A 23,735-nucleotide genomic window follows, 5' to 3' on the forward strand; every position below is an offset into this window, starting at 1 on the left:
AAATAGTCCTGCTCACTCAGCCTCTTCACTCTTTCATCCGTCATTATTTAGCAAATTACTCATTAATTAGATGTGGAGAAGTGGCGGCGTTGGGGGTGTGGAGGGGTTCTTAAATAGCTCTGGAATGTTCCTTGTCTTAGCCCTTTTGATATGTGTGTTTTGAGTGGATGAAATGCATTTTTTTAGCAAATGTTTTTAAAAATTAAACTTTATTTCGTAATTTTTCTCTAAAGCACTTTAAATATATCTACTACCACTAATCCACCACTACTATGATATTACCTATACCAGGTTAGACAGTCAAGAAAACTATGGCGTTTTTAAGATCATACATCTCGGTGAAAAAGCAGTTTCAGTTTTGGTTACATAAAGGCTACTGCACACAGTTTGCACTCGGATCTTTCTGCCAGAATGGCTTCCTAATGATCACAGTCACTAAGGAAGGCAGTGGCTGGAGACTGCAGCAGGAGCACAATTATAGTGACTGTGAACAAGGAACTTGAGATTGAGCTGCCTTTGAAATAATTGCTTGAAAGGTTGAGACCAGGTTTGTGACCGCTTGCAGCCAGTTGCCATCTTCAAAGCAACTTTGAGGCACCAAGATGGTGACGAAAACGCAATAAAAAAGACAGTCTGCAATCAGTTTGCAATTAAATTGGGTCAAGTTTGCAATTAGTCTGTAATTCGGTGCGCGCTCTTTATGATAATGAGGTGATTAACTGAGATAAACAAGGTGAAAACTGGAAATCCTTTGTCGTCTACAAACAGAGAAATTCCCATTAGCTACTTACATTCAGAATACTGCCAAAGCCTCATAGATTTGAAGAGTAAAATTGCGAGTGAAAGTTGGTTGTCCAGAGGTTGAGGGCGTTGCACACTCAGCCTAAGGTCAACCACTTGCAATCAGTTGTAGAAAGCAAAAACATTCAGTGCACTCACTGGGCAAACACCAATTGTGTGATTGTTTTCTTTCTAAACCTAAGTATTTTTATCAAGGCTAACCGAACTGCAGTTGAAGAATGAAAACGCTTTTAAAGAACAAACAGCAGCATATTTAATTACCCTTTTAATTTCCTGCTTGGTTACGTCAAATGGTAGAACTGTGCTTTAATTATCATGTGCGCAGTGACTCAGCACATGAATCACGCAAGTCAAGATATTTGCCGTCTGTTGGAGAGATTAATAAGGAAGTTAAGTGCTCATCATTTGGAGGGTTTATTCTCTAGATTTGTGGGGGACGGACCTGGAAAGGAACACAAGTGCGATCCCTTGACATTCCTTGAAGGTTTATGTAAGACTGTGACATAACCAGGCAATATGTAGAAGAGCACGATGATATTTTGATAGAGACATATGTATGTTTTTCAGTTACAAATAGAAGCAAGTTAAAAAGCCTTGGGGAGGAAAAAAAAAAAGGCCCGTCTTTTCTTTGTAGGTGTCTGTAACTCAGCTTAGTGCCTCAAATTTCAGCTCCCCATTTCATGTAGCTGCACTTAAATGAATGGCGGAGACATCAAAAATAAGATGAAGAGCAACAGAAACACGAAGCGTAAACGAAATTTAACTGCACCATTAAAAAAAAATGTGAAACGTATTCAGATACCGGTGAGTTCTGAGCACTCCAGAGATCTAAAGTAGTTCTCGTGATTGTAAGACGCTCTGCCACTTCTTTTTCTTTTTTTTTCCTCTTTTTTTAAAAATAATGTAATTCTTATCTCCTCTCTTCTTTTTGGGAGGTAGTTTTCAAAGGCAGTGTGAATAATGGGCCAAAAATATGCCCGCTCTTGGCAAAATCAATTGATGACATAAGAATGGGTTAGCACTCTGTGAAATAATGTAGGATATTTCTTAGCTCTTTAATGATCGGGAATGGAAGGGAGAAAGGGAGGTTTTTAAATTGCTTCAGTGAAATGTTTGAAATACTGCCGAGGTTGTTTTTGACTCTTGAAGCGGTGAGACTTCCCTGTCGGGGTCTGATCTCGAATTTTATCAGTTTGCTTTTCCAACTATGTGGTTTGTTTAGTGGATTTGTTCACTGCCTTTTTTTATTCAGTAAATTATGTTTATCATGTTGCTTTTAAAAATTTGATCAAACTACTTCCTGTCATCTTCCGTCTCCAGGACAACAGCCGACGGGTCGAGAACATGCTGAGGCTGTGGATCATCGAAGCCAAGGATCTGCCGGCCAAAAAGAAATACTACTGTGAGCTCTGCCTCGACGACTCGCTCTACGCCCGCACCACCTGCAAGCTCAAGACCGACAACGTCTTCTGGGGAGAGCACTTTGAGTTCAGCAACCTTCCCGCCGTCAAGACCATCACAGCCCACCTCTACAAAGACACAGACAAGAAGAAAAAGAAAGACAAAAACAACTACATCGGACTCATCAACATCCCCGTCGCAGCTGTCACCGGGCGACAGTTTGTGGAGAAATGGTATCCCGTCAGCACCCCGAACCCGCCCAAGGGCAAGACGTCTGGTCCCATGATTAGAATTAAGGCACGCTATCAGAGCATGAACATCCTTCCCATGGAGATGTACAAAGAATTTGCAGAGTACACTACCAATAACTACATGCTACTGTGCTCTGTGCTCGAGCCTGGGATTAGCGTCAAGAACAAGGAGGAGATGGCGTGCGCGCTGGTTCACATTCTGCAGAGCACTGGCAAGGCCAAGGTTGGTAGCAAAGATCCTTTATTTCAGATGTTTCCACGTACCTTGCCATGAGGTAATGACAAGACATTATGAAAGCTCACAGGGGTTAACTGTTCCTCCGCTGCCTGCTCATCTTGTGAACTGTTGACCCTCTCCTCTGCTGTAATGCAGAGCAGACAAAGACCAGACAGACAAGTGATTTCCTCTCGCTGCACCAGCCTGTATTACAGTTTTAACTCAAGCTAATCCCTCGCACATATCCCCCCGCAGCGCTCCGCAGCATACCGATGCAGGACCGAGCACTGCTTGTCTGTAGCACTCCAAGCACAGGGATAGATTAGCTCACCACAGTGGTAGCTAAGCCTCCCATGACAGCAGGTCGTTGGGACTCAAATAATCTTCCATCCGTCTAAAATAGCTGCCTTTGACTTTTCTTTGACGGCACAATATTTGTGTTTTCCGTGGGTAAAACATGATGCTATTTTGACCTTACATACTGTAGCTATGAAAAAAGTGGAAATTTGTGTCAAAATCAAGTTTTATGAGCACATATTGTTCTGATACAGTATGTGGAGAAAAGCAGTAGGTTGTAGGTTTTGCTCAAACATTTGTGAAATAATGGGTCCTTCGTTGTGCGTGGTGCTGTAGTAAAACGCTACCGTCTGGTAACAGCACAGCTAAATATTCCATGATTAACTAGTAGTGGGATTTATGCTATATGGAATTGTTTGGGAACCACAGCGAAGTGACAGATCACGTAAAATGACAGAGCCTGGTTGTCAAGTGCTGAGGTGCATACTAGATAAGGCCCTGATGCTTTCAAAGCTCATTAACATTAGCACAAAAACTGTGTGCTGGGAGCTTTCGGCCCTTCTCCCTCCTCTAACCCCTCAGGTGGAGCAGATGGCCGCCTCTCCCCTGAGCCTGGTTTTACTGGAGGTTTCTTCCTGTTAAAAGGGGTGTTTTTCTTTGCCACTGTTGCCAAGTGCATGATCGTAGGGGGTCATCTGATAGTTGGGGATTTCTCTCTGTTATTGTTTATATATAAAGTACCATGAGGTGAATGGTAAATGGCCTGTATTTGTATAGCGCTTTACTTAGTCCCTAACTAAGTAACTGGTGATAGCAAGCTACATTGTAGCCACCCTGGGGCGCAATGACGGAGGCGAGGCTGCCGGACACTGGTGCCACCGGGCCCTCTGACCACCACCAGTAGGCAACGGGTGAAGTGTCTTGCCCAAGGACACAACGACCGAGACTGTCCGAGCCGGCGTTCGAACCGGCGACCTTCCGATTACAAGACGTACTGCCAACTCTTGAGCCACGATATTGTTGTTTTGATTTCACACTATATGAAATGAACTGAATTGAATTGAAGTTGTGTCTTTCAAAGGCTCCCGTAGGTGCGCTATGTATCAATGTCTATCACATCAGCATCACTTCGTCTTTTCTTCCTCGTCAGTTTCCAGCCACAGTTTCTGTTTCTGTTTAGTTTGCTTGTCAGTTTCTCATCAGCAAAGCTTTGGACTTTCTTTGACTTTATCCCGGCTCAGTGGGGCGATGAACGATTAGCGCTTAAGAAGTGATGTCAGTACACAATGTACTGCCACTGTGCTGGTTTTAGGCTCAGCACTGATAGCTGCTGATTGATGGGTGGGGGTGAGGCCGCCCCTAGTCCCCGCAGAGATGCCTACTTCCTTAATTACTTTCAATTAATCCCAGACTTCTGAGGAAAACACTGGTACTCTTAGTTCTTTCTCACCTCCTCCCCGGTCTTACTTCCCTGCTGCTAGATGCACATATGCTGGAGCTGGCAGCAAGAAGTGCTACTCCCAAATGCTCATCTTAAAAGAGAGACACAGATAATTTCCCGAATACATCTGTGTTTCAAGAAAAGTCCTTTTAAATGTAGCCTTGCATGCTACATACTGACGCCTTTAGAAGAAGAGGCAAAGAACAGTCTGCGGTTTGATGCGAGCACAGACTTAATGATAGCTGCTCTTAAAATACGGAGTGTTTGTTGTGTTAACTACTGCAGCTTCTTTCTTTCTGTCAAGGCTTCAAGACATTGTAAAGTGGTCTGACATTTTTAGGCGGCTTACTCACAAAAGTCTGTTGGGTTTTTTTTTCCCTTTAGCCTTGATAAATCAGAGATGGAGCAGTCACATCTCGCCAAACAGCACCCTGTATTTCCAACAAATCACTTATTCTAAAATACTTTTAAGCCTAATGATGATGTTCTGTGCTGCTGAACACATGCTTTAAATGGAGACGTTTCTGCGTGCGTTGTAGAGTTTGTTCAATTTGGCAATTAAGTGTTTTTCATGTCTTGCCAACTTACTTACAGTCTTCCTGAGAATTGGTGAGATATATTTAGGAATCGAGCAATTTATTTGTGCTGAGATAGACTCTGGGAAATCATGTAGGCTCGGCTTTCTGCAATTGTTTAATAAAGCCTTTGGTTATTTACTTCCCTCGGTATTATTGTGTAGTCTTCTAACTAGCCAAGCTCAAGTCAAATCCATGAGTCATTTTTCTCTAATTCAGTCTGCACCAGACTGGATTTTGGCAGCGTGGAAAAATGGAGACGATGCATTGCCGTAGCATTGGACGCTGACAAAAAAACACAGCACCCAGTGGAGTTGAAGTGGAGGTGAAAGTCTCTTTGTGGTCCTGCTGATGTGTGTTGTCTTTAATCTCCCATGCACAGGTCAAAACCAGCTTCTAAGTGGACCTGGAGTTGTTAGATGCAGATTTCAGGCTGCCGCAGTCATCAGTATGCAACACTCCTCGACTTCTGTTTCTTCTTGTGACATTTTATCGCCCATCACCAACTAATTAAGCCCTGCATATTCTGCTCTGTTGCACTCCTTTTCTCTTGCCCCCCCTCCCACTTCCATCTTTGTCTCCCTTCATCTCTCTTTCATGCTTCGTAGCATCTCGAGGCCAAAGGTCTCTGGAGAGATGTCATTACTGATGCTGTATTGATGTCTCGATGCATCGGTGAGCATAGGCACACCCTGCTTCACTGCATATAAGAGATTATGCACACACCGTTGTGTGATCACAAGAATTTAGCAGGCAGTTTATTCACTGTGTTCATGACCATTATGCCCAGGTCAGACTACATACATTTATTCGCACTTCAAAATAATGCTTACTTATCTTATATTGAGCCTCGTTGTAACCGATTGTCCTAAAGAAGCTGTCTTAAGGGGAAGGGAGCTAAAAAGTTCCCTTCCCCTTAACACCATCCTCACTTTCCAGCTTTGTTCTGATTGGCTGACCCTTCACAAATAGAAAGCTTGAGTCACAGATGGGTAGGGGGACAGCGTTCACAGCTAGAGCTGTGTGCCTAAGATGACCATGTTAGGGCTATCCCTCCAAAATGCCAAATGTAGAAAAACTGCTTGAAATTTAGCATTTAAAAGTCATATTCTTTTCACTGCAATTCGGGGATTAGTATAATAATTGTGTGAGAAATCCAGTTCTCAGTCTGCAGGTTTTTGGTGCTGTTAGGGCTCGACATTGGGTCCATTCTTACCCTGTGGGAAATGGTGTTTTGTCTGTACACCCAAGCAACACCATTTGAAGTTCCCCAATGACAATAAACAAGCCATCTGCTGTATTGGAATTGCCCGGAGAAGTTCACCTTCCCTTTTTTAAAAAAAAAAGAAAATGTGGAAATATCCACTGCTGGCATTATTGATCACGTCCTCTTGATACTTCGGCCCTCGGGAAGATTATGTTCTAATTTTGTTGCCGCTCATCTTAGCTGGCTGTGCGAAGTGGCGATAAGGATTATTCATTTTTATGATAACTGGCCAGAGGGCGGGGGCGTTCCAGTTATTATGCCGTAGCGTTTTATGTCACAGCTCCTCGAGGGAGAAATATGTGGGCTCTCCTCTGTGCATTCTGTTAGTAAATTGGTAAGTCAGCCCACAGCACAGCCTCACTTGTGTTAAGCGTTTTATTAATGTATTTTGCACTGTCATCAGCAGGTAGCGATGCTCATTGCGCAGCTGTGGCACACAGGTACAGTCGGCTTGCGCAAACACAATATAGTGTGACAAATGATTTACCAACATAACATAAAGGGCTCGGGTAGTTTTTGTATTCCTTTGGGCTTTTTCATTGTGGCTCGGAATGAATCGGTTGTCCCTTGATGGGGCCGGTGAGCATTCAGAACATGATGGCGGCTTGTCAGTGGATACCCTCCCCATTAACAGGAATAATGTGATTAGTGTATAATACACACAAGAGGGCACACTGAGGACAATCTCCTAATGCTATAGTGTGCTGGCCCCTTCAGCACACTGGAAATAACTGTAAAGCACGTCAGTGTCCTTGCTCCTCTCAGCGTCTCTTGTGTATTTGCGATATAGATGCGGCACATCATACCGTTTGACTTTATAATCATTCCGCCATGATTTTTTATTGACCTTCCCCTGACAGCGTGGGGTGACACGAGCGGTGAAAGCATTTGAGCAGCATTTTCTCCAACAGGAGGAGAAAACTAAATAAGGGAGATGAAGCCGGAGCATACAGAGTTGTTTTGTTTCACCTTGTAGCAACACTGTTTTTGACTGTGGAGCCAGACAGCAGCAGGGAGGGAAAACATTCAGCTCTACAGCGATGCTCGGCACACATTGATCTTGGAAGTCTTTTGACATATCTGCTCGCACTAAAAATATCTGCAGTCTCACTCTCTTCTGCTCTGTCTCTGCTCTCGCTGGCTGTTTTTTTTTTTTGTTTTTTTTTTAATTGTTAATTTCCTTGCTTTTACTTGCATAGCATGCATGCATGCATGTGCAGCGAAAGGCATACCAATAAACAGCACGAACACGGTGCTGAAACAGGAAAAAATATGAAATTTTGAAATGTAATATATATGCAAGTTCTGTTTGATGTTGCCCAGCTTTAGCAACATGCTGAGCCTCACTCAAAGTGAGCTTCAGTTCGACTAGCTAGGCCATCTCAATTTTGTGCCGGGTCACCTTTGATCTTCGAGTTCCCTGTCCCCTCAGCGAAAGTGCCTCCATTTGCTGCACTTGCAGGGAAGAAAGTCGATGGTCATGAAGCTAAAAAATAAATAAGAATGTGGTTCAGTCTCTTTTGACATAGAAAGATGTGACTCTAGTTTTGGTGGTTGCTCCAGACTTAAATACTTCAACATGTAACGGAGGGATTTCTAACATGGGTGTTCATCCTCCAACATGTATTAATCTTCTGAAGAAATTTTCATTTTGGGATTAATAAGATATAGATTGTACAAAGGTCACGATTTAATTGAATTAAATTAGAATCTAATGCTAATTACCAAATGTTTTTATGCTAATGCAATAATCATGGTCACTGTGATACTTGGCAAACATCAGCATTCTTGTACATCAGTGTGAATATTAGCATACCGAGAGTTGGCTCAAAGCGCTGCTGCACCGGGTGCATTTTCACAGACACTCTAACAAGATGTTGACTTTTAATTTTGCCTTTAAACAAACCTTCAGTGAGTTAATATTAATCTTAGTGGGGTATGTGTTCTGTGTTGTTTACACCAAAAAATAAAAAAAAACACCCGCAGTAGAAACAGGCAGGAATGACTCATCAACATCTAATGACTTAATATGAGCCTTGTGATCAAGGTCTACCTCCTTTGTGGGTATAACGCTTTAGGACCACACGATGCATCCCTGCAGAAATAAAAACAGGGGTTAGATCCAGAGCTGTTCTGTTAACATGTTTCTGCAGCTGATGACATTAGCTGTAAAAACCTGGTCAAATCTATCATCGTAATGATTATCTGCACCAGCAGCTAAATCAGGAGGGTTGCAGGCTTTCCGAGTTTTGTGTGCAATGACAAACGTCTGTGCCTACGGGAGGAACCGCTTCCATTTCCGTCCAGCCTCTGGTCCTCTCTGTCAACCCAATGTGACCCTCACAGGAAAAGCTGCAGGGCTACAGTGCTGTAATACTATCCACCAGAGCCCACAGGGGGGAAAGACCAGAGAGGGCAGCAAGTGATGGAAAGATGAGATGGCTCATTGGTCAAAATGTTAATGTTGATGATTTTTGCACCCAAATGTATTGTTTTATTGTTTTTTTTTTTAACTTACTGTTTTTAACCTAATGTTTAGCTACCACCTTGTAGTGTGGGGGACATTACTCCTTACTTTTCTGAATAGTAATGCAGTACGCAACTTAATTACTCACCAAACAAAGTAATTGATTACACCACTCGTTCCATTACTTTCTTGTTACGCCATCAAATGACCTAAAATGCACAGTCTCATAATTACCATTTAACAATATAAACCTTAGACCACACTCCAATACAAATCCCTATCCTAATGAGGACCAACTGCATCTTTCTTGTGGTCTTTAGGTGTGAACACAAAGCACAGATGAAAACAACCAAAAGAGGCTTCAAAGTTATCGCCATAGTGCTCGTCACTGCCTTGATGCCTTGCTGAGTTACATTACTGTTACTGAAAAATAGAATGTGATTACATCAATTATGTTACTTTGTAACGTGTTACAACCAATGCTGCTGTCTTGTAGTTTACATACTGGTACAGTATTGGTATAGCAATAGTTAAAGTTTTTCTTCTCCCTGCTCTCACCTTCAACCGTTCATGGTAGATGCCCCTCCCTGAGCCTGGTTTCTTCCTGTCAAAAGGGAGTTTTTCCTTCTCTTTGTTGCCAAGCGGCTGTTCATAGGTGGTGGAGGGGAGGCAGTTGTTTTGATTTAGGGCTACATGAATAAGAGTGAAATGAATTGAACCACCAACAAGTAACTTCTATGTTATGTGATTTCCAATAAGTCCGAGTAGCTCCTCAGTCTGTGAATCTAGCTCTGCTAAATATTGTTTTTAGTCACGGGAGAGGGAGACAAATGAATAAACAAAAAGCATTTATGCCGAATTGAAACCTTCATCCATGCTCTGTTGGACATCGGTGGAATCAAATTCGAAGCACCGTGAAAGAAAAGAATAAGCACTGCTATGAATTAATTTCAGTAGTTTGAATTCTGTCACGTACATTTTCTACACCCAACACAGCGCAGTGTGCATTTATTCTAGCCACTGAATGGGAGGTAAATTGATCTGTCAGTATGAGAGACACATATAGACAGTTTTAAAGGGAAAGAGTTCAGAAGAGCATGTCGTTACCGAACATCTTTTTTTCCTCTTTTTCTCTTCTCCTGCCCCATTACTTCCTTTTAAGGTATTTTATTGCTCTCACTGTTGGATGTCTTCTTTATATTGCCATAGAAACACAAAAAAATCTCTGAGCCAGTGCAAAACATAAACATGACCCCTTTTTTGTGTGCTTCTCCTCTCTCCCTCTTTTCAAGTCTCAGTGTTTGCCTTGCAAAGCACAGCAGTTGGAAAGTGTGCCATTTAAAATATCAGTGCTTCTTGTTGTCTTTGTCATTGTCAGAGGCTCTTGCAGTGAGAGCCCTGATTGTTATCGTGCAGATTATCACGTCTCTTCGGGCCTCAAAGGCCGTGTGTTTGGATTTCAGCTCCAAAGCACGTGCAGACACTTGCAGAGGAACATCACTGAATATAGATGTGACACCGCTTTAATGGCAAAGTAAACCAATACGTAGGGAACTTCAACTTTCTCAACAGGAGTTTGTTCCCTACTATTTATTAGATCTAATGAGCCTTGCTGCACTGCCTAGCCTCCCTCTGACCCTATAGTAATATCACCCTCCTTTCTCTGCGCTCTGTGTGTTGGGCTTTTTTGAAGCATGGCCTTCTTGATGAGATGTGGCAGTGATATAGGGAGCGTTCTAGTTCTCCTTATTAGCACTGAAGCGGAGGGAAGGGGCGGGGGCATAGGCAGCAGGATTGAGGGCGTCAGAGAAAAGGCTGGAGGGAAAAGGAAGGCACTCCAGACACTTTTTAGGACACGATTGCTCAGACCATTTAGATGCTAGTGGTTATGTATTACACTAAATTATGGTCCGCGTATAATAACTCAGCGCTGTTCTGTTTGAATTTAAAGTCCGCGCAGTCATTTGTTTTTACAATATGCAGGTATTGTAGAAATACCACTAGACAAGACTTAAAAAGTCAATCCACTGAACACCTTTTCGCACTGACCTTCATAGTCCACAGAGGATAAATCTCGGTGACTTTCACAATACCCTTGTTTATCCTCTTGTGCCACCCAGTGGTTAGTTTTTGTTGTCCATTTTTCAGAAAATACTTGCAAAATTATTTCATTTCCCATCATCCTCTTCTGCACTAGTTTTCATACCCCCGTTCTTCGACTGTCTTTTATTAGTTTCTTCGGTTGAGTTGATTTGTTTTTGGTTAATAATAAAATACAAATATGTGACTACGTACACCCGATGGCCACTTTATTAGATACACCTTGCTAGTACCTTTAGCCTTCAGAGCTCCCTTAATTTTTCATAATGTAGATTCAAAAAGGCTGATATTCCTCAGAGACTTTGGTCCTTATGGATAAAATGGCATGATTACACTCTGCAGATTGGTCAGCTACACAGTCATTATGGAAATCTACTCTTCTACCCCATCCCAAAGGTGCCTTATTGGATTGAGATCTGGTGGCTGTGAAGGTCAGTGAACTCAAAATAATGTTCAGAAAACAAGCTTGAGATGATCTGAGCTTTGTGACATGGTACGTTTCTTGCTTGAAGCAACCATCAGAAGTACACTGGGATCAAATCGATAGACATGGCTGGAAACAATACTTGCTTGTTTTCATGTTGCTTACACCGATTTTGAACCTACCATCCAAACGTCACAGCAGAAACTGAGACTCATCAGATGAGTTCATGTTTTGGTTTTTTCTTTCTTTTTTCAGTGGCACTTGGTATGGTCTTCTGCTGCTGTAGCCCACTTGCTTGTGAGTGTTGTGCATTCAGAGATGCTCTTCTGCAAACTTTGGTTGTAATTGTATAACTTGTTGCGTGCAAAGCAGTCTGGCCATTCTCCTCTGACCTCCGCCATCAGCAATGCTTTTCTCCCAGAGAACTTTTTCAGACCATACTCTGTAAATCCTAGAGATGATTGCGGATAGTAGGATTAAGCATAATCCCTTTAAATCTGCATTTTCTGCAATACTTGGACCAGCCCATCTGCCACCAACAACCATGCTGCCTTCAAAGTCACTTAAATTATCTTTCTTCTATGTTCTGGTACTCAGTTTGAACTTCAGAAGGTCTACATACCAAAGTGAAAAAAAGAGAATAAATAAAGCATGTGGCCCGATGTGCCTCTATATTCACCCTCTGGTGTTTGAAAGTGTTAACATTAAGCTACACAAGGCCTGAATTGGCACTTATAATGATCACTCAAAGCACTCAGTGGCCACATTCACACAGTGCACTTGATCAGTCCCTCATCCACACACATAAGCCCTCTGAGGCTCAGGGAGAACATGCAAACTCCATACAGCAAGGTTCAAACCCAGAACCTTCTTGCTGTGAGGCCACAGTGCCAACCATTAGACCACCGTGCCACCAGCTTCAAATATTTCTTTCATTGGCGTTGTGATCTTGCTCGTATTAGCATATAAAAGAAGAGACAAATTGCCACCTTCCTGTTTTGTGTTTCCAGCAAAAAGCCTGTGACTCTAAAATAAACTAGACAACTTTGAAATAAAAATAACCAAAGGAGTGGGCAGAGCACTGATATTTTTAATAGCACAGTCAAATGAGAACCAGGTTACCAGTCACCACATGAAAGATTATAAACCACACCAAGGAGCTTGGTCAAAATAATGTATGCAGTGTGTACCTCATGCCCATGTTAACAAATTATAGACTTGCTCACCTCAAACTGGATGTCATGGGCTCTGTCTTCTTTGTATTAGAGGGGATTGCATCTAATTTGTGTTTCAAACTACCAGCAGAAATGACTGTTGTTCATTTTGCCCGTCTTGATGTCTTTCTGTTTGCTTTTCCCCATCTCTCTCCTCCTCCTCCCCTTCATCTGACCGTCCTCTCTAATAACACTGGGATTGGCCTCACTTCAGTAGCCATACTAGGCACAAAAAGCAGAGAAAATGAAGCAGCTGAGTTAAGGGAGAGACACACCTCAGGTCTAATTACGTGCTGGGTGTCCATTCACAACAGCCATCAGCTTTCTTTAGTTATTTATGTGGTGTGTGCTGTTCTGCCTTATTTAGTAACAGATTTAAAAGAAAAAAAGAAGCTTCACAATCCAGTACATTCTTGACAAAATAGCTTTGTAATAAACAACAGATACACTTAACTTGTAATTGGCATAGATGAGAGGCCTCTATCAAAGAACGTCATCCAAATAAGGGTGATTTACAGTCCCCATAGAGCCCCAATCCTCTTTGGAAGTTGCTATGGTGGTTTTCCAAATAGATTTAATGTGTCTTTTTAATCATGAGAAGAAGTAAACTCCACTCGGATAGGTTTGAGCTTTGCACGTCTGAAAACTTTCAAGGACTTCCCAAAACTTAAAGTTACAAAAGTTCTGTGAGGTTTCACAGGGGAGCCAACAACCTTTTTTAAGTGCAGTCACATATTCTCGCTGGCACTGAGATCTGGACTCTATTTTACCCACTGGAGTGCATTGTTACGAGTCACATTAGAGTAGCTGGTATTGCTTTCACTTTCTCATCAATGAGCTAACAGGTCAAGGTCAAGGTTCTTTATTTGTCACATGCATAGTTATACAAGTATAACACACAGTGAAATGTAGCCTGACACGCTCCTCGACATGTGCAAAAAAATTGGGGGGGGGGGGGGTGTAGAGAAAAAACATTTTATATATATATATATATATATATATATATATATATATATATATATATATATATATACATATACGTATACACATATACATATGGTATCAGTGGGATCACACTAGCCCCAGCACCAAGGAGTTCTCATAGAGCATATTCACTGTTAAAACACCCAATAGAGATGTCCAATATTGGGACTTGCATTAAAAATTCAAAAAACTGTTTAATAGGTGCCCTCTTCATGCACCATTTAGTCAAAGATCGGACCACACCCCTCTAAATCTCGACCTGTAAAATTAAGTGATTCTGTTTTGCCCTTCCTTACAAAATCTGCCCAGAGACAGACAGACGTATAAACACCTGCCATTGTGGCAGCTTCTGTTGCTGTCACCAGAGGCACATTTTCCCAAGATGACACACACACACACAGACAAACCTACAAGCTGAAAACGATACCAGCCATGCAGTTACAGCTGGTGATAATGTACTGTAGTAATGACTATAAAGTAGTCATGGGACTAAAAACCAATGTGGTGGCGACTGTCGTGCCTGGTGTGATCCCATTATGAGATCATTTCTAGTGTTTCTTTTTTTCTGTCCCTTAGTCATCGAGGGTGTTTTGTTTTTGTTTTTTTACTTGTAAAGCCGTTCACACCAGATGATCTTTATATAAATAACATTAAAGTTTGGTTTTTTTCAATCAGTGTCAAAAAGTTTCATTTGATTCCATCTTGTTAGAAAACAAGACATAGCAGCTACTTTTACAGCTGGCAAATTATTTTTATATTCAGCCATCTAAAAATGACATTCATACACAAATAGCCATCGCACCTACTTTGCACATCAGTGGATGATTGGCTCCCTGTGGTGCATCTTTGATTAGCCAGAGAACGGGATGCTCCAGCAGTTATAGAAACCGTCTGATAACCCTATCCGTCCATATATTGCATCCATCAATCCTTAAATGAAGGATTGATGGATGCACCTAACCCTAACCCCACTCATGATCCAATGTATGTCATAAAAATAAACTTAAAACAGAACAGTTATCAGTCATGTGTTACTTCAATTAATGATAACTGAGTTTCATCAAAAATATTTCCCCTTTAGCATTTGGCATTCTCCCAACAATATACTATAATCCCATAATCTAACCCCAGTCAACAAAACAAAACAGAAATTTTCTCTGGTAAAAACAAATTGTTTGTCCACATTAATTCATCCTCACTCACATGCAGTCACACATTCACTCGCATCCAGTCACACCATATATTTGCTAATGGTGGAGCTTCCCGCGTCAGATTCTCCACCCTCAGCAAAATGAGCTCAGTCATTTTTTATTTTCCATAGGAAAATATTTCTTTATGCTTTTGGACTGGATTAACTCGCATAAAATCCTTTTTACAGGGACTTACGACCTGAATTGTCCCCAGGTAGCTCTCCTCAGCCAATTGTAATCTGGAAAGCCCCCTTATATTTGCTCTTCCCGAGAATTTTCAGCGCTGTTGCAGGCCTGCTTAAATGAAGAAGAAAAGCTTCTTTTAAAAAAAAGTTGATGTGATGCTTTAAAGTCACAGCTTCTGTTGACAACTAGTCAAGCCATGTTTTGTTTTTGCTGCTCTTCCTTTTGCATGAATGCGAGGTGCAGAGATCACTCTGTGCATATGAATGAAAGTAAAGGAAACGCCTCCCCTTATTAGAGCTGTGGAAAATATTTTTTTGCACATACACAGTTGCATTCCAAGTACGTGTCGATACAAGAAATTATTTTGATTGCCTTCATTTTAGTACGACAACATTCGTGTTCTCGTTTCTCGATTCACACTGAGAAAAAGGTGAAATGGTAAATTACTTATCACGGCGACGTCTTTCATATGATTTCTTGAATGTACTTGTATACGTGTGAGGTTATGAGCCAACTATTAGTCATTAAAGCTGGGTCAACAGTGTTTTTGTAAACAGTTAATCACACCAGCTTCACTTAAAAGAAGTCACTGTCCTGACTAGCTGGTAAACAGGATGTAGCATCTTCCCTCAGTGTGTTAGAGCACAAAAGATCTGTCTGTTATGAAGTTTGCTAGTATAACTTAAAAGGCGTTGCTATGGCTCACCTGTTTGAGCTTGTGACCCGGATGCTGAAAGCCACAGCAGGGGCCTCGGTTTGAGTCCATTGTGTGTGTGTCGTTCCCCCTCTGCTGCTTTCCCGTCCATTTCTGTCTCTGAAATGTCACAAATCAATCTTTTTGGGACTGTTTTTTTTCCCATTTCTTGAGAGGGCATTTACACACCCATAGTTAGTTTTACAATGGCGTTTGGTTTCATTTCACACAGAGTGAAGTCCGATAGCTTCAGTACAGAAAACTCAAGAGCGTCAAATGCAATGCAAAATGTTGTTCGCTGGATTCACATCCGCAAAGAAGACTATTACAAAGCAATGGTTCTGTCCTGACATTTGTATGGAATCATTCTGGAGACGATGTCTTATCCGTGTTATTGGTTTTGAACATACTACAGCAAAATTAAATGAAGCTCGACCCACGACTGTTGACGCTTGGAAAATCTTCTCATCCTGTATATGTCTGTACCCCCCCCCCCCAACCCCGTTTTAAATCAATAAAATGTTGATCACAAAAAAAACCTCAAGAGCGTTTGGTCCGCTTATCGGCCAGATACGTCTGAGTCAGGAGTAACAAAAGGAAATACAGGAAGAAGCTGCCGTGTTCTGGACTAGTCTGGACACAGAGAATTTACTTCAAGCATTTGGAATAAATCTGTGCAATTTTAATTCATTGTAGAAGCTAGTTGTGACATTTTGTCCACAGTGCATATCTGTGGTACTCTGCCACATCCTGGAATGCAAAGCACACTTGGTAATTGAGTTGGATTGAGGTAGGATCACATTTTCACCTTAAGCAAACAACTCTGGGGTTTGTTAGGACCTGGAAAGATCTAATCTCCTTGGTTGGCTGTGGCTCAGGTGGTAAAGCAGGTCGTCTACCAATCAGGAGGTCGATGGATCCACGGCTCCTCCTGTCCAGTGTGTGTCTGTGAATGTTAGACGTACAAGTTAAGCACTGTGTGAATGAGACTTATAGCAGAAAACATTTAAAAACAGAATGTAACCATGTAAGCACCAATCATTTTAATTTGAATTAGTTTTTTTTTCAACAGATCCTAATTCTAACAGTGAGTTGGAGCATCTCAAAAGCTGTGATGGCATTTAGTGCTCTGCCCAAAGAACAAATATAACTTTAAGGCTGGACTTGGTGGAGGGAGAGAGGAACTCAATATCCTGTTTTGCTTTGTTTTGCAGCTTCTTTAGGAAGTGGGTGAAAATGAATCAGATGAAACTGTATTCAAGTCCAGGCCTTCTTATTTTTCTCGCCACCACCAACTCTCCCCTGAGGACACATTTTGTTTTCATGGCCATTACACTGAATTTCCTTTATGCACTGTCATTCGTTTTTCCTGTTTAGCTTTTTTACTTCCAAGCTCTCACCTTCTTGCACGATTCAGCTCTTTGTATAATTGGACAGACATCTTCATCAACTCATTCATTATGTGCATGCGTTTTGAGAATAACAGTTATTAACCTTGTGCTCGTCCTGTTTTGTTTTTTTTCTGTAGGACTTCCTCACAGATTTAATGATGTCAGAGGTGGACCGCTGCGGGGAGAACGAGCACCTCATCTTCAGAGAAAACACACTGGCTACAAAGGCCATAGAGGAATACCTCAAACTGGTGGGACAGAAGTACCTGCACGATGCCCTCGGTTAGTGATTGGAAAGGGAGCTTTCTTCTCCTGCACGTAGACACTTCCTCTGATGTCTGTTTATCCCCCGACCTTTTTTCTAACGTCGAAGCGGAGCGTACACGACACAGGTTGGGAAGGATTAAGAGCAGTGTTATAGTAAATATTAGTAAAGGGCGAATATCACCAGGTGAGCTTGTAAGCTGCCCTGCAGTGGCCTGATGGCTGTTTGTGTGGCTTTATAAAAGTGGCACGTGGAGAACGGAGCCTCAGGTGGGAAGAGGGGAGGGAGCAGAGGTGGCCAGGCAGGTGATAAGGTACGGGAAAATAGAGTTGGTATAAGGAAAAGACAAGTAAGAGACAAGCAACAGGCTGAGGACATAACATAATTAGCACAGTATCAAGCAGGTGGACCAGTGAGAGGGGCGATGATGCACTACAGGTGTGTTTTCCTCCTCTATCTAACATTTAAGTATACGTCCGCCAAACCACGCTTTCTAATATCCTTATTGGGAATCATGCCTTTCAGTTTCTCTGCCATAACAGTGAAACTCATGCTGACTGTAAGTCTCTTTTTTTCCCTCAGAGTGGACGATAAGAGAGAAAGACGGTGTTTTTCTGTTAAAGGGTGAAATTGCAATACAGGCTCTATCGATTACTGGGTCATTCCATCCCAACATGGGCCCTCTGTTCGACCGTCTCCAATTTTCGTTAATATTTTATGGTCCAAAGTTTGGACTTATGTAATGATTGCTGTGAAATCTTAGCTTTTTGCCCCTCGAGACACTTGCAGTATTTTTTTTTCCACACATTGAAATCAGAGGCAACGTTTCAAGATGAATAGCTCAAACATTTTAAAGAAATATGACAAGTTGTACCAGGAAAAAAAATAGAATGTCCAAATAGAACTAAATAGAACTAAATGTAATTATCAGATAATAATTTAGTTAAATATGTGCATATTTTGAAATCAAAATAAATCATAATTAATTTTTTCTTGGTCAGATTTTACCATCAAAGATGAATGAAAATTGCATTTTTTTTTAATTTATTGACTGAATATTTCAAGAGAGTCCAGTGAAAATGTCAGGGTTTCATCTTTAATTGTTTTTGAGATGTTAATGTTTAAACTTTGCCTTTGATGAATGTCACTGTGCAAAAATATGGCTTGAATGGGCTCAATGGACCGTTTTTCAAAAAAGAAATGGCTTTGAAAGATATTTTTCACAGCGGTCATTATATAAATTCAAGCTTTGGACATTAAAATTTGTATTCAAATCAGAGACGGTCGAGGAGAAAATATTCTAAAAATGTTCTTCTGAGAAGAGACAAAGCAGCAGAAGCTAATCTGTAAATGGCTCCCAGCCTTCCTGGCACCTATTTTTAAAACTTTAGATTTTAATTTATTTATTTATTTATGGTATTCTGCTAGTGTTTGTGTTCTTCTTGTCCACATGAGTGTCTCTTTCTGGCTGTCTTCAAATTGCTGCTTGTTTCCTTGCGTGCCTTTCACTTGGCTGACTTCAGACAGAATTTGAGGTCTGGAAAATGATGCATCACTGCGTTGCTTTTATTGTTTGACGTCTGGCTAACCGTTTGATGTCACTGGACCCAGGGTAGCACAAGGACGGCCAAGCTTTCCTTTTTAGACCACCAGAGACTCAAGACGCTGCTGTTCCATTTTCAGTCACACTGATTAGAGAGGAATAAAAATCTCAGACCACGGCCAAACTTCAAATTCGCTACTTTTATGTGTTGTTGCCTTTTTTTTCCTTTACACAATTCTTCTGCACGACCTTGTGCGAGTCTGACGGCTCTTGTTGTCTTTGAGAGCTCAACTGATTATATGACATATCAACAAGGAAACATATAAGTAAATATATTCCTTAACTCTTTTTGTTTTTTAATTTGTAGGCGAGTTCATCAAAGCTCTGTACGAGTCGGATGAGAACTGTGAGGTCGATCCATCCAAGTGTTCGTCAGGTGACCTGCCAGAACACCAGAGCAACCTGAGGATGTGCTGTGAGCTAGCCTTCTGCAAAATCATCAACTCATACTGGTGAATGCTGGAGCTTTTCTTGTTTAAAAGTGTGTTTAAGTGTCTCCAGTGTGCACGCATTGTAACTTTTATCCAGGCTTCATCGTTTTGTATTATAAACACTGCTACTGAGGGGGCTTTTAATTAAGTTTTATACAATGTAGCAGCAGCTGCCAGATATGTAAATACAAACAACTGTTGTTCTAAGTGTGATTATAGCAACAGCTCAACAATGATTTAAAGAACCTGCTGAGAGGAGGAGACGCATCACATGATGAAGGAACCTCATGATTAATGTTCACTCAGCCTACAACCTTGCTACATCCAGCAGCATAGACAGTAATATGAAATACTAATACCATACAAAAATATGCATTATTATATCAAGTACACAAGTGCCGGGAATGAAGTCTTCTTTATATAACACCAGTTTAAAGTAAAGACCCTACAGTGTCAGAGTAAAAAACCCCGACAATCAGACGATTAGCTTTGAGCAGCACTTGGTGACAGCAGGAAGGAAGAACTCTCCTTTAACAGGAAGAAACCTCCAGGAGGACCAGGCTCAGGGAGAGGCAGCCATCTACCTTGTCTGAAAGTCTACATTTGGATCTCAGAGAGTAACTTCTCTCCTCTCTCTAATCACCAACAGTGTCTTTCCACGAGAACTCAAAGAGGTTTTTGCATCGTGGCGGCAGGAATGCAGCAACCGAGGTCGACCGGACATCAGCGAGCGTTTGATCAGCGCTTCCTTGTTCCTGCGGTTTCTCTGTCCGGCCATTATGTCCCCCTCGCTTTTCAATTTGATGCAAGAGTATCCCGACGATCGCACGGCACGCACGCTCACGCTCATTGCTAAAGTCACGCAAAACCTGGCAAACTTCACCAAGTAAGTTTCTGCTTTTGTTGTGTGTTTTGAAAACACCTTCTATTGTTAGAGTAGAATTGTGGACTTAAAACTCTGCTACGTTGTTTTTCCCCCGTTTCTCTTTCCTGCCCCTGTTCCTAACAGATTTGGTAACAAGGAAGAATACATGTCCTTCATGAACCAGTTCCTGGAGCACGAGTGGACCAACATGCAGCGCTTTCTGCTAGAAATCTCAAACCCAGAGACAATCTCCAACACAGCGGGCTTTGAGGGCTACATTGACCTCGGCAGGGAGCTCTCTACATTGCACTCCCTTCTTTCAGAGGTGGTCTCCCAGATGGACCAGGTACTTAAAAATATGTTGGTCATTAGCTGTCCATCAAGATCTGTGTGTGGTCAGCCGTCTGCGCAAGAGAGACAAAGAAGAGAGTGCAGGCAGGGTGGCGTGAGCAAAGATGGGTGTCAGGGGTGATTTGTGACAGAAGCATAGCCGTGAAAGGGAAGGTTTTCAAGACAGTTGTGAGACCTGCTGTGATTTACGGTTTGGAGGCAATGGCGTTGACAAAAACACAGGCGGTGGAGCTGGAGGTGTTAAGACTTTCATTAGTAGTGGCCAGGATGGACATGATTAGAAACTGGACAAAGGACGTTGAACATGGAGCTGCCAGGGAGGAGGAAAACGGGAAGGACACAGACGGAAGAAGTGAAGGAGGACATGCAGATGGTCGGTGTAACAGAAGAGGATAGGGTGAGGTGATCTGCCTAAAGGGGAGCAAACGCAGCTGATGTGCCGCTGCCCCTTTCAGGAAGAGATCCGTGAGTGACAGGGAGAAGCGCTAATGGGAGCAGCGCAGCATATTGAGTTGAGTTGGGGATGGCAGCTGATCAGACATGAATGAAACATTCTGTCACTTTGAAATTTCTTCCTGAGTGATGACTCTCCGATGTAAACATAAATCACAGCACGGCCATTGATTTAAACTTAAAATCAGGACTTTACCACAGCTGAGCAGGCGGCCTGAAAAATGGCTCGTGACGACAGGTTAACGCGCAGTTAATGGGCCACATTAGAGTCAATATTTCATAGTCCTTCTGTTGACTGACATGGAAAAATGTGTACATAAAAGCAGATTTATTGGAAATTTGGCTGTATTGAAAGACCAGCATATGTGAGCACAGAGAGAGGGAAGCAGATATAAAGCAGACGAGATTAGCTTGCGCTAAAACACAAGGGTGGAAGTAAAAACCCACAACAAAGCCGTATTTATTGGTTTATTGATTTTTTTTTAAATTATTTTTTTTTATTGATTGATTAAAGGTGAGATCCTGCTGCTCAGGATTTCATCTCTCTAGTGTAGATCAGTATGTTTATCCTACATCATCAGTAATTTATGATGGCATTACATAAACAGTGCGGCGGGGGAGAACACACTGAGGCCGGGGCGAAGCATGTTCTGGGCTTATAAGGACATTTCCATTAGCCGTGGTAGCAGATGGGAAGCTGGTGGTAGCAGATGTTTTTTTTCTTACTGTAGATCATTCTACCTAACCCTTTCAATAATTCAGAAATCAAAGTCTGGTTGAACCCCACCCCCTGTCCATCAGACTGCAGTTTAATTATTCGATGTGGCGTGGGGGAAATAATGTCTCAGAAATATGCAAATTACAAACTCAAACAAACTGCACTTTAAATAAAATTGAATTAACGCTGCCACTGAAGTGGTCCGGAGCAATATTTAACATGGATTACATTTAATTCTGACTTCTTCTTATTATTTGCAGAGTGCAGCCTCTAAGCTGGGTCCTCTGCCCAGGATCCTGCGAGAGGTGAACACAGCTCTGTCTAACCCGTCCAGTGTCCAGATGACACCCGGCCAGTCCTCCGAGCAAATGGGCTCGCCTCCTGCTGAGGCAGTCTGCAGCATTTCCACCGGCCTGCAGAAGATGGTCATAGACAATGACCTTTCCGGGTAAGACATTTTAAAATATAAATACACTCAAATTTCTAAAAAGAGAAATGCGAAAAAAGTGCTGAAAAAATACCATGTTTGTGCAGCTGAGGTATATTTCACCACACCGTTGTGGTATCCAAAGAGTCAGCTAGTACATGTTTAAATTGCTATAAATAGAAAAATCACTCAACATCTATGCCGCAGAAAAAAACGAAGTGGTCCTGAAAGAGTCCTTTCATCACTGAACAATTAAAAATAAATAAATAAAAGGGATCTGCCAGTGACTCAGCCTTCTCCTAATGATATAGACTTGAAGCGTTTTGGAACATTTGTTCAATTTTTAGAGAGCTGAATACCCTTAAGTGTAACATATAGCGCAGACATGTCTGAGTTTGTTTACAGTTTTTAATAATGTACATCTTCTCCAGCTCCAACACTAGCAGCCAGCTCTGGGCATATTTGATTACAGGTCGGGTCTGGAATTGATTTGAGAGATGGGCTACTTGCAGGTAGTAGATGTGCTGGAAGGAAACTAATCTCTGTCACTTGCAGACTGATATCAGTCTGATATCAGTCTGCAATTTCTCGTAATGCAACAATTAACTGTAAAACATTTTTGTAAATCTTATATCTGTTGCCTTCTACAGAGGCAAGTTGCATTTAATAGAAATTCACATTTGCACTCAGTAACCTTTCTGTTCCACAGGAATATAACCACAATACAAGCAGCTAGCAGCCACTTGAGTCGAGTCCCCTCATGTTGTGCTTATTGACAAAGACTCATTCAGACTGATGGCAACATGTTGGCGATCTGCGTGCATTTATAAATGAAACAGCAGTTATTTGCAGTCGGTTCACGTCAGAGTGGGACTGTCTGCAGAAAGCCTCGTACCAGGTGACCTGTGCAACTGTCATGTGGTCACAGAATATAACAATGAAATATATTCACCAGCCAGAAGGTTGACATGTGTGTTTTTACTTGTGTGAGTAAGATATTAGCTTGCTCTGAATCAGGATGTAGTTTTATCAATGTGAGTGTGTGCACTAGTTTTACTTTGAGCCGATTTATTGCAAGTTTGCTTGGCTAATGTTATCACAGGACCCTGGTACATGAGATGAGCCATCTTTTTCATAGTATTTGAAGAGTATTTTCATTTATTTAATAAAATATCGATATTTGTGAGCCTTTCTCGATACAATATTGCAGAGAGGCTCTCTGTTGAATTGAAGTTGTCAAACCTACAAAAAACTAGTTGTTTTTTGGGCCATAACTCTCTAAGTGTTGGCCAGTTGTGACAAAATCGTACACAAATGTCTATGGATAGGACACAATTCCAAACTTCACTGATTTCCGGAGCCACGTAATCTTGAGGTGGTGATGAGAGTTGAGTGTCAGTGTCTTCTCGCGCTTGGCAGTTTTGCCGAGTGCTAATGTTTGCCAGGTGAGGCAGCGGCACAGTGAAAAGTGTCACCTCTGCTTGTTTACATCAGCCCGATGAAATCCTGTTTACTTTCCAGTGGATGAATACTCACTCAGACGGCACCTTGTCTCGCTTATCCCCTTGTCCTCTCACTCGCTGCCAGAACAATGGCAAGGTGACACTTGAAAAGATTAACATAAAAGCAGAGGGACCATCACCAGAAAATGGCTCAGACAAATGAAAAAAATAAAAAATCCAGCGTCTCAGGCGAAGATGAGGAGCATGAAGTGTCAGAGAG

At 41.8% G+C, this 23,735-nt stretch overlaps 1 protein-coding gene across 10 annotated transcripts in view; it reads left to right on the forward strand.

Moving 5' to 3' along the window:
• The window catches only part of LOC101473317 (disabled homolog 2-interacting protein), a 165,659-nt gene that overhangs the window by 124,778 nt on the left and 17,146 nt on the right, over positions 1–23,735 (forward strand). For all 10 annotated transcript variants that reach the window (XM_004549828.5, XM_004549833.4, XM_076886663.1 and 7 more), the window contains 6 exons: positions 2,122–2,676; positions 17,038–17,182; positions 19,076–19,220; positions 19,849–20,085; positions 20,209–20,410; positions 21,847–22,034. In XM_004549828.5, coding sequence (XP_004549885.3) covers positions 2,122–2,676; positions 17,038–17,182; positions 19,076–19,220; positions 19,849–20,085; positions 20,209–20,410; positions 21,847–22,034 — 1,472 coding nt within the window. The remainder of the gene's footprint in view (positions 1–2,121; positions 2,677–17,037; positions 17,183–19,075; positions 19,221–19,848; positions 20,086–20,208; positions 20,411–21,846; positions 22,035–23,735) is intronic.

Source organism: Maylandia zebra, linkage group LG7, assembly GCF_041146795.1.
Source record: "Maylandia zebra isolate NMK-2024a linkage group LG7, Mzebra_GT3a, whole genome shotgun sequence".
Classification (NCBI taxonomy): Eukaryota; Metazoa; Chordata; class Actinopteri; order Cichliformes; family Cichlidae; genus Maylandia; species Maylandia zebra.